This window comes from Ictidomys tridecemlineatus, chromosome 15 (genome assembly GCF_052094955.1).
Source record: "Ictidomys tridecemlineatus isolate mIctTri1 chromosome 15, mIctTri1.hap1, whole genome shotgun sequence".
Lineage (NCBI taxonomy): Eukaryota > Metazoa > Chordata > Mammalia > Rodentia > Sciuridae > Ictidomys > Ictidomys tridecemlineatus.
Window position 1 is genome coordinate 44,903,091 of NC_135491.1, and position 16,869 is coordinate 44,919,959.

At 41.1% G+C, this 16,869-nt stretch overlaps 2 protein-coding genes across 12 annotated transcripts in view; one reads left to right on the forward strand and one right to left on the reverse strand.

Moving 5' to 3' along the window:
- Window positions 1-2,668, forward strand: part of Slc7a6 (solute carrier family 7 member 6) — a 36,530-nt gene extending 33,862 nt beyond the window's left edge. For all 6 annotated transcript variants that reach the window (XM_021721682.3, XM_040280078.2, XM_040280075.2 and 3 more), the window contains one exon: window positions 309-2,668. In XM_021721682.3, coding sequence (XP_021577357.1) covers window positions 309-403 — 95 coding nt within the window. In that variant the 3' untranslated portion in view covers window positions 404-2,668. The remainder of the gene's footprint in view (window positions 1-308) is intronic.
- Slc7a6os (solute carrier family 7 member 6 opposite strand) overlaps window positions 1-16,869 on the reverse strand; it is a 38,581-nt gene that overhangs the window by 19,126 nt on the left and 2,586 nt on the right. For 5 of the 6 annotated variants that reach the window (XR_013430961.1, XR_013430960.1, XM_078032578.1 and 2 more), the window contains exons 3-4: window positions 16,562-16,768; window positions 14,766-14,883 (exon numbers count right to left, since the gene is read on the reverse strand). Coding sequence is in view for 4 of the 6 variants with exons in the window: in XM_078032578.1 (XP_077888704.1) it covers window positions 14,766-14,883; window positions 16,562-16,768 (325 nt within the window). In the remaining 2 variants the exon portion in view is untranslated. Of the gene's footprint in view, window positions 1-3,304; window positions 5,722-14,765; window positions 14,884-16,561; window positions 16,769-16,869 lie in introns of those variants that run through there. The other variant, XM_005318349.5, reaches the window with a different exon arrangement.

The window sequence follows — 16,869 nt, forward strand, 5'->3', positions numbered from 1 at the left end:
TGGCTGCTCACAAGACTTTTCTTTTGATCTTGACATGATCTCTTTAGTTCTGATTTTAGAGTCCTATTTGGGGGTTAAAGCATTATCTCTTGACAGTACAAGGAAAACAAGTGGTCATGCCTCAGACTGGCTGGGTATGGAATGAGGACAAGGAGGCTGGATAGTGGGGAGGGGTGAAGCCTGGCCCAGGGTACCCAAGGGACAGGTGGGAAAGGAGCCACAAATGTGCTTTTAGCCTCCAGTTTGTTCAGGTTGGGGCTGCAGCTAAATGTGTTTGCTAAAACCTATGATTCTTTGTTTTCATTTAGCTACCATCACCAGAATCACCCAGCAACTTTGCTTTTGCGTCCTGACTGAGCTAGATGTAACTGAAGAGAAAAAGGTTGAGAGGAAAACTGACTAGAGGCTAGAGGTGACATTCCCTGAGGCCTGGAAAGCTGGCCACCTGTGGCCATAACCACCAAAGTCCAGATAACAAGACTATGTGGGCCTAGCCCTCCTGAATTAAAGGAGCCTATTGAGCCACATTCTGTAAGGGGACTCAGGGCCAGTGCTCACTCATTGGTAAGCTATGGGAGGAGACTCAGGGTTGGGGTACCTGAAGGTGGGGACCTCAGGGTAGAGGGGGGGGGGTTGGGGAACAGGGGAATGGTTGTTTAGTTTTCCAGGGTGAGTAGGTGCACCCCTGACATACTGGGTAAGTTGCTGCAGAGGAGAGGAAGTGCTAGATTGATGGCTCTGATTGTGGTTCACAGCATGTGAAGTTTGAACCAAAAGTCTCTAAAGTGAGGATACTTTATGGGAGCTTTCCTCTGACCAGGTGCAACCTCCTGATGTTAGAGGCTCAAAATGCTACTATTTCTTCCTCTGGCTCAGAATTCTTCCCTGGGGAGAGGGTTATATTCCTTGTTTGTTTGGGGGGAGGCACAAACAGCAAGCTTTATTTAACTGATGTGGGAATGTGTCTCCCCTTTCCTGAATTCCACAAGAGAAATACCATTCTGTGTAATGGAACTTCACACTCAAACAATAAGCTTGACAGGAGGAAGGCTGTTCATGGTCTCAACAGTGGCCACTGAAGTTCCATATTGTCAAGGTTGACTTCTCATTTGTGTCCATGTGCTTGGGGAGCCACAGGATTTTGCTGTATACAGATTAGCCTTCTTTTGAAGGAGGTCCTGCCTGTCTGACTGAATTTCCCTGGAACACATTTGCACTTATGGTCAAAATCCTTAAGAAAAGAGGCAAGCTTCTGGCTCTGAATTGAGTTGATTTTGGCCACCTGCCTACCTGTACCTTCCTAGCTGGAACCATGATGCTTTGGCAGAGGCTGCAGTCCCAAAACAAGGGCTGGGGAAGACCTCCCTGTTCCAGCTAACGGGGAGTAGCTCTGTGGCTAACTGGACACTGCCACTGCTACCACCAAATTCAAATTCCAGTATTCCTTTACTAATTGATATTTAACCTGGAACACCAATTCTAGCAAAAGAATGTTCATCCATGTATAGGAAATAATAGTCTGTGTTTAAAAATTCAAAATACCCCAAACTGAGTCTCTCTGCCCTGAGATGTCTCAATGTGGTGGTAAATCAGATTCTAATAATAGATTTTATGTTCACTTTCACACAATCTTCAGTTGAGTCTTACCTGCAAAAGTGAACTTTAAGGATTTTTAAAATCATGGACATATACTTTAGTTTATAGATAGGTCTTGTGTTACTAGCAACTGGCTCAGGTCTGACAAGTAGATATGAACAAATTTATGAGTCAGAAATCTGGTAATACTAGTATTTTTGAGGATAATCTTTATTTTATTGAAACCTTAGGTCATTGTTCTAGTTGATACAGTTAATCTCTGGGTTTCTGGTATGAAGTTTAAGAGGGCTGAAATGTTCTGGAATTCAGGAGGGTCACCTGAATTCTATCCACTATCAGTAATTTGGGGGAACATCTTATGGACCCAAGTCATCAAATAACTTGTTCCTTTCTGAAAGGGCCAGTGTGAGGGACTGCTGTGCAGACCCAAGCAAGCCCACTCTGGTGCTGAAAGAGTCATTTTCTTTTTCTGAAAACCTCACACCAGGCTGCATCCTGGGTTCTGTTATTGGCACCAGGCTTTGTTTACACTCCAAGCTGCCTCAGGGTGGGTCACAGGGATAGTGCACTCCTTTCCTGCCTACCTTCCCTTGCCCCTGAGGCCTTGCAGGCCTGCAGTATCAGGAAGCACTTGGTACTTGTGGGACTTCTATTTTTTTTCCTGTGGAGATCAGTGAAGATTCTAGGGGAAAAGCTGCTTCAACCTCAATCTGGCACCTCAGCTAACTTTCAAGAATGGAAAGCAACTAACTTTGGTGCTTAAGCTGGGCCACCAGGTCAGTCCAGAGCAGCAGGTTTGGCCTAATGGGATCTTCCTTCATGGCTGCATTGGATTATACAACTGTTCTGGGATGCCCCCAGATACTGTCATCTTAGACCCAGAAGAACTTGTTGATCTGGCACATCCCATGGACATGTTGTCCTTAGATTTTGGAATTGGTCGACAGTGAAGACAAGAACTGTGGGGCAATCTTTCCTTCTGATCATTCTTCACCAAACTGATCCCAGTTGCAGACAAGGTAATTACCTTGGACATATACTTGCTTAATAAAGTTTTAGGGGAGCATGAGAAGTTGCCTTTGGTTCAGGGCATGCATCTGTGAGAATATGGGGGGACATTCCTACTGTCATGGGTTGGGGATTTATATACCAAATTCCTATCTGATGACAAGGAGTCTTGTGCAAAGGCTGACTTGCCTAAACTATATAAATATGATTTCTGTCTGAGCTTAGCTGGCACCATCCCAGGGCTCCTCTGGAGCTAATCCTTTAAGCATTGTGCTTATCTGAGGATCCCTGACTCTGGCTTTAGTGTTTTCCACCCAATAACCAGCTTCCCCCCAGGAATGTGCCGCCCCCCAGTGGCTTCTCAGAAGAAGGGACACCACACTTCAGGTGCTAAGAGCTTGCTTAGTGAGCCATGTCATCCTCCTCTCTTTACTGAAGGATGACAACATTCTTCCTTGGTGTTGGATACAAACTTCTCTTAGAAACCCTTCTGTGGGAGGGTAGCCAGACACCCTATAGATTCAAGTTTCATAGTGGAATTAGTTCCCACCAGGTCTTCGTTAAATCTTACTAAATCCTTCTCCTGGTGTGCTAATCCCTTTTGCAATGGTACAGTTTGTACCCTTTTCAGTAGGTAGTTTGTGAAGCTGTCAGCCCTTTGATGTTGAGGAAACTTAATGAACACATAAACAGCAGTGAGTACATTAAAACGGCAAAGTGGTTTTTAATCCTTCATTTCTATGTCTACAGAAGGAGACTAAGATGACTAGTATTAAGCCTGCTTTTAGGTTTAATTAGCTGCAGTAATAGCCCGAGTACAAAGCCTAATAATTCTAGCAGATTTAACAATTCCATGTAGATAGGAACAAATGTAGGTAAGTGCTTATAAAATGGACATAAAGTAAAAAGAATGGGTAGAAGTAGGAAGGGAAAAGTAGAGAAACCTATAAAATCTTGAAAGAGATGAGAAGAAGACTTCCCTGTATATTTCACTTTCCTATGTGATAGAGAAACAGGGTAAGATGGCTACCTCAAATGGAAAGTTTTGTGTGTTTCCCTAGACCTGTGCTAATGTAGCTAGTTAAAACAAAGTAAAAAAATTCATGGCCAGGTATGGTAATCTCAGCTATTCAGCAAACAGGCAAGAGGAGTCCAAATCTGAGGCCAGCTCTTAGCGAGACCCTTTCTCGAAATTTAAAAAAAATTAAAAAGGGCTCAGTGGCACAGCACTTGCCTAATGTGCGTAAGGCCCTGGGTTCAGTAGAAAAAAAGAAAAAAAAATCAGTTTCTCAGTTGCACTAATCAGATTGCAAATGCTCAATGGCCACATATGGCTAGTGGCTACTATTAGAGAATATAGATATAGAACATTTATCACTCTATTTGACCAGAATCAATGCCAAACAGTTAAGGTAGCTGGGATTTTGAAGAGTAGGGATAGAAATTGCTTACAAGAGATTTAAAGTTTGGGCACCAAAATTTGTTCTGTTCATATATAGTTATAAATTTTGCACTCATGGATTCAACTGTAGCTTAAAAATATTTTTTGGTAGAAAAAAAAAACTACCTATACTAAACATAGTTTTTGTCATTATTCCCCAAATACAGTATATCAGCTATGTATATTGCACTCTTTTTTTTGGTTGTTTTGGTACTGGGGTTTGAACCCAGGGGCACTCAACCACTGAGCCACTTAGGGCCTTGCTAGGTTGCTGAGGCTGGCTTTGAACTTGTGGTCCTCCTGCCTGAGCCTTGTGAGCTGTTGGGATTACAGGGGTGTGCCACAGTGCTTGCCTGCATTAGATTTTATAAATAATCTGGAGATGACAAAGTATTTGAAGGATGTGTGTAGGTTATATGCAAATATTATGTCATTTTATACAAGGGACTTGAGCATCTGTGGATTTTGGTATCCACAGGAGGTTTTTGAATCAGTCACCCACAGATACTGAAGGACAATTACTGTTTTGGTAAGAAACACTTCTCGATAGAAAGCCAAGTTCAGATTATGCTTACTTCATCCTCCCTTGTTGTGAGACCTTTATGTCTAAGGTTAATTCTGTAACTTCTACCTCATTAACCCCCCATTTTTTTTGTGGGGGAAAGTCAATGGAAAAACACCTAAGATATTCAGATTTAAATGGTTTTGAAGAGTTGGATGTGTTAGTGCTTATCTGTAATCCCAGCTACTTACTAGGCTAAAGGAAGGAGGATGATAAGTTTGAGGCTAGTGAGACCCTGTCTCAAAAAAATAAAAAGGGCTGGAGGTGTTGCTTAGTGGTAGAGTACTCCTGGGTTCAGTTCCCAGAACTGCAAAAAAAGGGGGAAAAGTTTTTGAAAAATTGCTTGCTTCCATATTAAAAGTTAATCTTTATTTAATAGTATCATTCATATGCATTGTGCCTTGGCCCCATTACCAAAGAACAACAGCAATCTTTACAACCATTATTGAAGTCTGAAGCAGGGAGGACAAAGACCTATTGACTAAAACCTCCCAGCTCAGATTCCACGTTCTGCCCTAATAGTTGTTATAACTGGGTTGTGCCCTGCAAGGGACCCACTGTAGCCCTTCTAGATCCCCTCTATCGAAGAGAGCAGGCTTTTACTGCAGGTAGGCAGCCTGGGGTGGGGTGGGGAGAAGCAGAATATTACTGCTAATGAAACAGGTGTCTCTCCTTCCCTTCTGGCTTAAGCATGAGAGAACTGGAATATTAGGAAAAATGCCTGGGCCAGGAAGTGAAAGGAACTTCCATTTTTTTTTTCCCCCCTAGATGGTAGGGTCTCTTTTGATAGAGGTCAAGAAGCCTACTGTGAGTAGAAAAGATGTACTCCCTTAAGTTTTCACTGCTGGGGTGGTACTATTGGGTCTGCTTTTTCCTTCCACATGTTCACCTAGGAATCCTAAGAGCATGTTGCTAGGCCAGTTGATACCAGTCACAGAGCCCTCAAAGGCCTGTGGTAGAACCTCCTGGATATCACAAGACCATCAATCTGAATCCAGGTCGTGGAGGTTGTCATAGCCAAACTCCTTCTGTACATCCAGAGGGTACTTGCTCCATACCAGTCGCCTGCTGCTGCCTCTTTCCTCCTCACTGAGGCTGTTATATTCATCAGAGTCTAGATGGAGACACCAGGAATGGATTCTTACTCTATTATGATTTTATAGGGTATGGCAAGAACTCCTTCCCTTCCCCATTATAAAATACATTTTCAGTAAATAATATCTAGAATGTAGAACATTTTTAAAGTATTCATTCCCAACATCTAACCAAGTCCCTAATAATGGGAGTATTTTGTCACTTACTTTCCCCTTTGGTAAAATTCTTTCTTTATTATGAGACATCAAAAAATTATTTTTATTGGCTGTACTCGGAAGAATGTAATCACCAAAGAAACTGAGTTGCCAGGATATCCTTCCTCCTTCTTCCCCTAAATAGTACATCTATGTTATATCATTCTCTAAAGAATTGGAAATGTAGAAATTTTTTGAAATTATTTGACAGACTTGTGAAAATCCTGGGCCTATCCCTACTGGCAACCCTCTTTCTTCATTATTCCTAGATAGGAGCAGGGAGAGGGGCATCGGGCTAGATGTTTTACTAAATCCCAACCACTGAAGTTGGTGCAGTATTGTCTCATTTTTTGAAGGAGAAATGAGGCTCACTGGAGTAACTTGCATAAGAGTCATAAGAAGGCAATGACAGAACTAAGGATCTGAACCCAGGCCTGACTGACATTATGCTCCCAGCAGTCCTCCTGGAAATACAGTTCAATGGCAGAGAAGGAAATCAGTTGAGATGTACCTGTCAATTGCCTTCACCTCAGACTTGGATCTTATCAGTCCCTCCCTATTCAATCTTTCACCTACCTCTGGAATCATCACCATCACTGCTCTCCTCCTGTTGAGAGCCACAGCCAAAGGGGCCCCAGCAAACTTCCAGCTGCCAGCAAGCTTCAGACTGCCCCAGCAACATCTAGCTGATTGGCTCCTCTGTGGTGATGTTCATTGGGCTGTTTCCCTGCCCTTCAGACTGCCAGCTGATGATTGGCTCACAGCTGCCCCAGCAACATCTAGCTGATTGGCTCCTCCACGGAGCTGCTCATTGGGTGACTTCTTTGGCTCTGCCCACGCAACCCAGCCAATCGGCCTCAAGAGGAGGAGGATTGTGGGAGGAAAAGGCTGGTGTGGGGGAGAGAGGCTTGTGGAAGCCGGTGGTGGCAGTTGGGCTCTGAGGGTTTTTCCCTGGAGCTGTTTTGTTTGGCGTTTGTAGTTCTAAAAATAAAGTTAGTTTCTTTTTGACAAGTGGCTCCTGATTTGTGCCAAGCCAGACTTCGGCATTTGGTGGCTCGCACGGGGAGCAACTGAGGGTAAGTAAACTGCTCGCCCCTGAGGGCAGGGCGAGAGGATGGGGAGCCATTCTAAGATTCCTCTTTTGTTTTGCTTCATTTTTGTTTTAACTTGCCTGTCCCTGGAGATGAGTGAGAGGGAAGAAAAACCACTCACATCTGGGGAAAAACTATTTGCGTTTGAGGAACAGATAGGGAGAAAGGACGGATGCATATGTCAGGAGGATAGAAAGGCTGTTATAATGATTTTGTGTGGTTCCCTTTTTATTGGATTCTGTCTCGGTTTTGTTTGGCGTCATCTTGTTGGGTTGTATTATAGTAGAAATACGGGATCAGCAATTAGTAAAAAACAAACCGAAAGAGTGTTAAGTAAATTGTTAGAGGAAGGAAGCTTCCCAGTAAAACCAAGAGCAGTCAGGGCATACGTTGATGTAATACAAGAATATAGCCCATGGCTTTTTAAGGAGGGGTTGTTAGATATATCACAATGGAACCATCATGGTGAAGATTTAAAAAGAATAGAAAAGAACAACCCAGGGACTCTGCCAGTTGGCACATTGTCATTGTGGACGTTGGTATCTAGTTTGCTTAGTCCAAAGCCTTCAGTTCAGACAGAGGTAGAGGAAGAAGAAGACATATTGATTCAAGTAGAAGAGGAAGTCTCTCAAGTTAGTCAGACAGAGGAAAAGATTCAAGTAAAAGCTCGAGCTAGTCAGAAAGAGGAAAAGATTCAAGTAAAAGAGAAGGTCTTTCGAGATAGTGAGACAGAGGAAGGAAGTTTAGAGCAGAAAAATCTATCAGGGGAAAAGTTAAAACAGGTGACTGCTAATAAGACCCTTTTGTTAGAGAGCGTAAGTGTCCAACCAACAGCACCGCCTCTACAGGAGACTGCTACTAATAGCATTCTATCACCAGAGGGCGTAAGTGTTCAACCAACAGCGCCACCTCTACAGGAGACTGCTACTAATAGCACTCTATCACCAGAGGGCATAAGTGTCCAATCAACAGCACCACCTCCATATGCTAAGAGACTCCCAACCCCCGCAGTTGATAGTTTGGATCCTGAGACAGGATCTCAAGTATGCCCTGTATTTGAGGTAGGAGGGCAGCGAACTTACCAGGGTTTAAATTTCAAATCAGTGAAGGAGCTAAAAGAGGCTGTAGCAACCTATGGTACTCAAGCACCCTTCACTGTAAGCTTGGTCGAATCCATTACCAACTTAAGCATGACGCCAGCAGATTGGGCTAGTTTGTGTAAAGCTGTGCTAAATGGAGGACAATACCTGTTATGGAAGGTTGCCAATGAGGAATTTTGCAAGGAGACGGCTAGTCGAAATGCAGCAGCTGGTTATCCTCAGAGAAATCTAGATATGTTGTTAGGAAAGGGACCTTATGAGGATCGGCAGCAACAACTTGCATATGATCCTGGTGTATATTTACAAATTGCTGTAGATGCAGTTAGGGCATGGAAGTCTTTACAAGAACCTGGAGGTTTACAAGGTCAATTATCTAAGATAATACAAGGAGCTAATGAACCTTACGCTGAATTTGTAGATAGGCTTATTCAAACAGCTACCAGAGTTTTTGGGAATACAGAACAAGCAATGCCATTTATAAAACAACTGGCTTATGACCAAGCGAATCGTTGGTGTAGAGATATCATTAGACCATGGAAACATGAAGATTTAAACACATATATTAAATTATGTAGAGACATTAATGAACAAGGGCAAATTGTGGCAGCTGCAGTAAAACAAGCTTTAGATGCCAGAGACATTAATGAACAAGGGCAAATTGTGGCAGCTGCAGTAAAACAGGCTTTAGATGCCAGAGACATTAATGAACAAGGGCAAATTGTGGCAGCTGCAGTAAAACAGGTTTTAGATGCCAGAGACATTAATGAACAAGGGCAAATTGTGGCAGCTGCAGTAAAACAGGCTTTAGATGCCAGGCCAAGAACATGCTACAATTGTCAACAAACAGGACATTTTAAAAGGAATTGCCCCATAGGAGGAGGGTTTAACAAAACTAGGTATCAAACAAGTAGAATACCGGGTATTTGCCCACGATGCCGTAGAGGGAGACATTGGGCTAATGAATGCCGTTCTCAAACCACCATAGAGGGTACTCCATTATATTGGGCTAATGAATACCGTCCTCAAACCACCATAGAGGGTACTCCATTATCAAAAAACGAACAAGGACAAGGTGTTTATCCACAATATCGTGGACAAAGGCATCGGGCTCCGTTGCCAAAAAATGGACAGGGGGCCCCAATGCTCCGGGGCCCCAAACCACAAATATACGGAGCACTGGAGGAACCCAGCAACCCCAGCAACCCCATCAGGGTAGTGCCCAGCACATCAGATCCCTCATCAGACAAACCAGAGGGAGCGCAGGGTTGGACATCTGCGCCTCCACCAAATCAGTACTAACTCCAGAGATGGGAGTTCAAATCATTCCCACAGGGGTAAAAGGACCTCTTCCCAAAGGAACAGTAGGCTTATTATTGGGACGCAGCTCTTCTACTCTAAAAGGACTTTTGATAAGTCCTGGGGTAATTGATTCCAATTATGAAGGTGAAATAAAAATTATAGCCAGTTCTCCAAAGGGTATATCAGTAATTTCACCAGGAGATAGAATAGCACAGTTACTAATAATACCAAGCCTACATGATAAATTTTCCAGTCATGTTGTAGAAAGAGGTTCCAAGGGATTAGGCTCCACAGGTGTAGATTGGGCTATGCTTTCTTTAAATTTAGATTCTCGCCCCATGCTAAAACTAAATATTCAAGGACATGAATTTAATGGGCTACTGGATACAGGTGCAGATCTTAGCATCATCTCTCGTCAAGAATGGCCAAAACATTGGCCATTACAACAAGCCACTCAATCGCTTCGAGGCCTAGGAGTGGCGACTAATCCCGATAGAAGTGCAATGCTATTAGATTGGAAGGATCCTGAAGGATGTGAAGGAACTATACAGCCATATGTATTGGATCATCTTCCCGTAAATTTATGGGGACGAGATGTCTTAGATCAATTAGGTTTGACATTAACAAATAATATCAATCAAAATGCACCCACTATTATGGCTAGACAAGGTTTTAGGAAAGGAAAAAGATTAGAAAGACAAGAACAATGTATAGCAGCACCAATACAAATAGATCAAGGAACAGACAGACATGGGTTGGATTTTCACAAAGGGCCACTGAGACAATAAAAATTACATGGAAATCAGAAAGACCAGTATGGGTTCCTCAGTGGCCCTTGACTAAAGAAAAGACACAAGTAGCCCATGATCTGGTCAAACAACAATTAGCGGAAGGACATATACAACCTTCTGTATCTCCCCATAATACTCCCATTTTTGTCATCAAAAAGAAATCTGGTAAATGGAGATTACTGCAAGATTTAAGAGCCATTAACAATGAAATGGTCATTATGGGACCTGCTCAATCGGGGATTCCTCAATTGTCTGCTTTGCCAAAAACCTGGTATGTTTTAGTTATAGATATTAAAGATTGTTTTTTTTTTCAATTCCAATTCATCCTGAGGATAGTCCACGTTTTGCATTTACTATCCCTGCACTAAATCATGAAGGTCCTGATCAGAGATATGAATGGAAAGTACTCCCTCAAGGGATGGCTAACAGCCCAACTATGTGTCAAATTTATGTTAACAAAGTAATCCAGCCACTTAGAAATCAAAATCCTGAACTACAAATATTTCACTATATGGATGATGTGTTATTGGCACACAAAGCTAAAAACACATTGCTAGAATGTTATGCCACACTTACAAACTTATTAAAAAATTATAATCTAGAGATAGCAATAGATAAAGTGCAATTAAATTTTCCAATTAATTATTTAGGAGTTCTATTATCCTCAACCATGGTCCGTCCACCAAAAATTCAAATACGAGTAGATCAACTCAAATCACTTAATGACTTTCAAAAGTTATTAGGAGACATAAATTGGATAAGGCCTTATCTAGGTATTCCAACAGGAGAATTGGGACCTTTATTTGATATCCTAAAAGGTCCATCAGATCCAAATTCACCCCGAATGTTAACGCCTGAAGCAAGAAAGGCATTAAAAATCATTGAAACATATATGGAAAATATGCATTTGGATAGAATTGATATAAGTTTGCCTTTATTATTTATTGTACTACCAACAAAATATATTCCTACAGGAGTATTTTGGCAAGAAGGTCCATTATTATGGATACATTTATCTTATTCTCCTAACACTATTCTTACTAGGTATCCTGAGGCTGTAGGACAATTAATACTCAAAGGAATAAAAACAGCAAAGGCAGTGTTTGGAATTTCTCCCCATAAAATTATTACTCCATATACTATGAATCAAATTGATGAATTAGCTAATGAGTTAAATACTTGGGCAATAATAATGTGCAAATCTAATGTTTCATTTGATAACCACTTACCATCTAATCCTTTATTGTCTTTTTGGTCATTGCATCCTGTAATTTTTCCAAAAATGACAAGAAAAACACCTATCATGAATGCTCCAAATATATTCACTGATGGGTCAAATAATGGTACAGCAGCAATAGTTACACCTGATCAAACTTTTACATTTTTAGTACCCAAACAATCAGCTCAAAAGGTAGAGCTTAATGCAGTATTACAAACTTTTGTGATGTTTAAAGATTCTGTATTTAATTTATTTTCTGATAGCCAGTATATAGTTAATGCTATAGTATCCCTTGAAGATGCTGGTAGAATTTCCCCTTCTTCTACTGTTTTCTCTTTGTTTTCCACTATACAAAGTTTAATCTGGGACAGAAAAGATCCATTCTTTATAGGACATATCAGGGCACATACAGGATTGCCTGGAGCCCTTAGTTTGGGCAATGATTTAGCAGATAAAACTACACGTGACATACATATTTTCTCTATACTAGAAGAAGCTATAAATTTTCATGAAAGATTCCATGTCAATGCTAATACTTTACAAAAGCGTTTTAAAATAACTAAGGAACAAGCTAGACAAATAATAAAACAATGTCAAAATTGTGTGACCTTTTTACCACAAGTTAATCTTGGAGTCAATCCTAGAGGATTGATGCCTAACCATATTTGGCAGATGGACGTCACACACTTGCCAGAATTTGGAAAATTAAAATATTTGCATGTTACAGTTGATACTTCTTCTGGATTTTTGATGGGCTCCCTTCATGCCGGCGAAAAAACTAAAGATGTTATAGCTCATTGCTTACAAAATTTTGCCACTGTGGGCATTCCAAAACAGTTAAAAACAGATAATGCCCCTGGTTATACGTCTACTTCTTTTAAACAATTTTGCTCATCATTTGGCATTACTCATATAACAGGAATCCCATACAATCCACAGGGTCAAGGCATAGTTGAAAGAGCTCATCAAACTATTAAAATGTACTTATTAAAGCAAAAAGATGGAATTGGGAAGGGGTATATATTCCCCAAAGATAAACTTAAAATAACGCTTTTTACTCTAAACTTTTTAAATTTGGATTCATCAGGACTTAGTGCTGCAGAAAGGCATATGTGTCCAAAAAATGTACATAAGCCCAAGGTACTTTGGAAAGATATTCTAACAGGACAATGGAAAGGTCCTGACCCAGTAATTGTCTGGAATCGGGGGTCTGTTTGTGTGTTTCCACAGGAAGAACAGCAGCCGATTTGGATTCCAGAGAGATTAACCAAGGTTCTGACCCAGAACAGCAGCCGATTTGGATTTCAGAGAGATTAACCAAGGTTCTGACCCAGTGATTGTCTGGAGTCGGGGGCCTGTTTGTGTGTTTCCACAGGGAGAACAGCAGCTGATTTGGATTCCGGAGAGATTAACTAAAATCCTGACCCAGTGATTGTCTGGAGTCGGGGGTCTGTTTTTGTGTTTCCACAGAGAGAACAGCAGCCGATTTGGATTCCAGAGAGATTAACTAAAGCGATTTCTACAGACCAAAAAGAAGATGATTTAGCTCAAATCCATAATAGCTGATATCCAAAACTCCAATTTGGCTATCCTTACATCTGCGACAGAACCAGGATGCTTTTTTCAATATCTATTTTATTATTGCCCTTTCCCATATCATGAAGTTCTATTTTATTTTTTTGAGCTCATACAGACCTAGGTTAATGTTTTGCTGATCAGTTCTATTTTTTTTTTTTTTGACTATAGAGTTTTTAAACATTGCAATAGAGATTTTACCTGTAAAAAGTTATAAGGCCTTTACTATTGTGTTATGTGTTGTATGTATTATATTATGTGTGCACACTTGTGTTTTGTGTTATATGTTTGAATGTACGTATGTCCAATGTACATATTTCTATATATCATATATGATGAGCGCTCATGAAAAGATGGATCCAAATATTTTTTTTTTTTTATTCACGTGATTTAAATGGTTTAATTTAAATTGGGTAAATAACTGTTAAGAATTGTTTTAATATGTAAACAAAAAAGGAGGTTAACAGATCTGTTTGTTTACTCTCACCTTTAGTTTTCATTATATTTAGTAATTCTCTTCACTATAATGTAAATTGTTAAGAAAATTGTTTTCTTTTAGTGTCTTCTGGAATGTTACCTAATTTTTTCTTTAGCCATTATTGCCAGAATTTCTATCTTCATCCCAGTGCCGATGAAGATAATATAAATTGTTAAGAAAATTGTTTTCTTTTAAGAAAATTGTTTTCTTTTAGTGCCTTCTGGAATGTTACCTAATTTTTTCTTTAGCCATTATTGCCAGAATTTCTATCTTCATCCCAGTGCCGATGAAGATAATATAAATTGTTAAGAAAATTGTTTTCTTTTAGTGTCTTCTGGAATGTTACCTAATTTTTTCTTTAGTCATTATTGCCAGAATTCCTATCTTCATCCCTGTGCCGGTGAAGACAAAGATAAAACTAATCTACAGTTTCTGCAATAGCCATCACTGAACTGCTTACAGAACTTACACTGAACTGCTTACAGAACCGTCAATTGACTTGGTATATCTTCCTCCCTTCTGCTTGTCATGATCATTCAGCTAAAATTTGGGGGTCAACAGAGGTGAGGCAAAGAACCTCACCCCCCCCCCCCCCCCCCGCTGAGACCTCTCCACAGGTGTGGCTGTACTGGACCGGTAGTCAATGACGGGTAAGATCCAATTACAATGGTACCAACCTAAGACAGGAGGCTGACGCCCTGAGGTCAGCTCATCCGAAGACGGGTAAGGACCATATGTATTGGACAACCTAAGGCAGGCACGGTCCATAAGCCACATGCTTGTTGTTTAAACAGAGAGGGGGAGATGTTGAGAGCCACAGCCAAAGGGGCCCCAGCAAACTTCCAGCTGCCAGCAAGCTTCAGACTGCCCCAGCAACATCTAGCTGATTGGCTCCTCTGTGGTGATGTTCATTGGGCTGTTTCCCTGCCCTTCAGACTGCCAGCTGATGATTGGCTCACAGCTGCCCCAGCAACATCTAGCTGATTGGCTCCTCCACGGAGCTGCTCATTGGGTGACTTCTTTGGCTCTGCCCACGCAACCCAGCCAATCGGCCTCAAGAGGAGGAGGATTGTGGGAGGAAAAGGCTGGTGTGGGGGAGAGAGGCTTGTGGAAGCCGGTGGTGGCAGTTGGGCTCTGAGGGTTTTTCCCTGGAGCTGTTTTGTTTGGCGTTTGTAGTTCTAAAAATAAAGTTAGTTTCTTTTTGACAAGTGGCTCCTGATTTGTGCCAAGCCAAAATCAGTTGAGATGTACCTGTCAATTGCCTTCACCTCAGACTTGGATCTTATCAGTCCCTCCCTATTCAATCTTTCACCTACCTCTGGAATCATCACCATCACTGCTCTCCTCCTCTGGGTACTCGTTGCGCCAATTATTCTCACTGTTCTCATCATCTTCGTCTTCATAAATATCATCTGGTTGTTGATCATCATTTACCTGCACATCTCAACACAAACATAAGTCTAAGTCAAATGATCTTTAGGGTATGCTCTTTGGAGGAAGCTATTAGGAGTTAGTTTAACTGCTATACAAGGGACTATGATAATAATCTCAGGCTAAGAGGAGATGATTCAGCTCCACCACAATGGAATGCAGAGGAGCCACAGCTCTGAGCAGGCCACAGCTCTGAGCAGGTAATGACTTCAATCTTCAAACTCTTGGAGGGCCACCAGATGGGAGAGGAATTTTATGGATTGTGGGTGATGCCAAAGGTCAGAATTAAAACACAATATGAGGAGGTGCACAAAGGCAGGAGTAGGAACTATGTAGTGGTCCATGGTAGAGGCCTGACAGCAAAACTATGGGTACAGTGCAGGTGCAAGAGAAGGTACTTAACTTTTACAATTTGAGTATATCAGGTGCCAACTACATCTTTCTCATTAATCATATTAAAATTTAAGAATATGGTGTTAGGATGTTAGCTTTCATCATCCAAAGTTTTCTCCTCTTTTAATACAATTAAAATAAAAACTTTTATGCACACCGGTAATCCCAGCTACTCATGAGGCTGAGGCAAGAGGATCACAAGTTGAAGCCAGTCTCAGCAACTTAGAGAGACCCTGTCTCAAAATAAAAAAATAAAAAAAGGGTGTGGCTCAGCGGTAGAGTCCTTGCCCAGCATACCTGGGTTCAATCCTCAGTGCCTAAATAAATTAATAAAAATTTAAAAAGGGCTGGAATGTGGCTTAGTGGTTAAGTGCCCCTGGGTTAATTCCTCAGCACCCCAAATAAATAAATAAATGCTTTTGTTCTCATTCATGTTAAGAATGTCTGATTTTGCCAGATGTAGTGGTGCACACCAATCCTGGTAACTTGGGAGGTAGAGGCAAGAGGATTACAAGTTCAAGGCCATCCTGGGTAACTTAGTGAGATCCTGTCTCAAAAGAAAAAGAAAAGGGACTAGGGATGTTGCTCAGTAGTGAAGTCTCCTTGGATTCAATTCCCACTACCAAAAAAAAAAAAAAAAGAAAGAAGAAAAAAAAAATCTGTTTTTACTTTGATTTTATTTAAGCCCTTATACATATTTACCCTCTGAAGTGGATAGCTATAAACAGGTAGCCATAAACAATAAAGATAATTTTGTAAACCTTGTAAAAGATTATGAGCAAAAATTATCACTGCTTCTAAAAAATATCAACCCACAGCAGTCCCCTTGGAAATACTGTTCAATGATAGAGAAAGAAAATTTGGGGGTATTTCCTAAAATTTCCTACACTAAGCTCAGGTTTATAAAAGACATTTAGAGTAAATTTTTACTGCCATGTGAAAAATTTATTTCCTGATGGGCACAGGGGCATATGCCTGTAATCCAAGCTACTCTGGAGGCTGATGCAGGTGTATCCCAGTTCAAGGCCAGCATAATCAACTTAAATAGACCCTGTACCAAATTAAAAAGTTGGGGATGTACCACAGTGGTTGAGAGCTTGCTTAGTGTGTGCCAGGTCCTGGGTTCAATCCCCAGTATTACAATAACAAAACCAATGTAGAATAAGTTTTTCCTTTTAAGTAAGAACAAGAGAAATGATGAGAAGTGAAGCCCGGAGAGGCAAAGCACCCTAACCAAAGAAAAAGTTCAGGTAGCCACATGCCCTCCTCCCTTCATCGACCTCCTTACCAGGTCCCATTCCTGGCTGTAGGGCTGCACAGAGAGGATATTCTCAATCCACCCTGGAGTGGCCATCTCCAAGTAGTAAATGTCATATACATAGTCATCGTGCTTTTGTTCCTCTTGGTGCCCGACTCCTGGTCCATCCTCAGATACAGTCAACCGCTCGCGGATCATCTCTACAGAATTGCAGAGGATCACATCTGGGTCAGATGTCTGTGAAAACATAATACAGGCATGACTCAAAACGTTTTCCATGAGGAACCAAAGAGTTGTGTGAAAGAAGGCCTGTTACAGTTCTGTTAATATTTAAGATT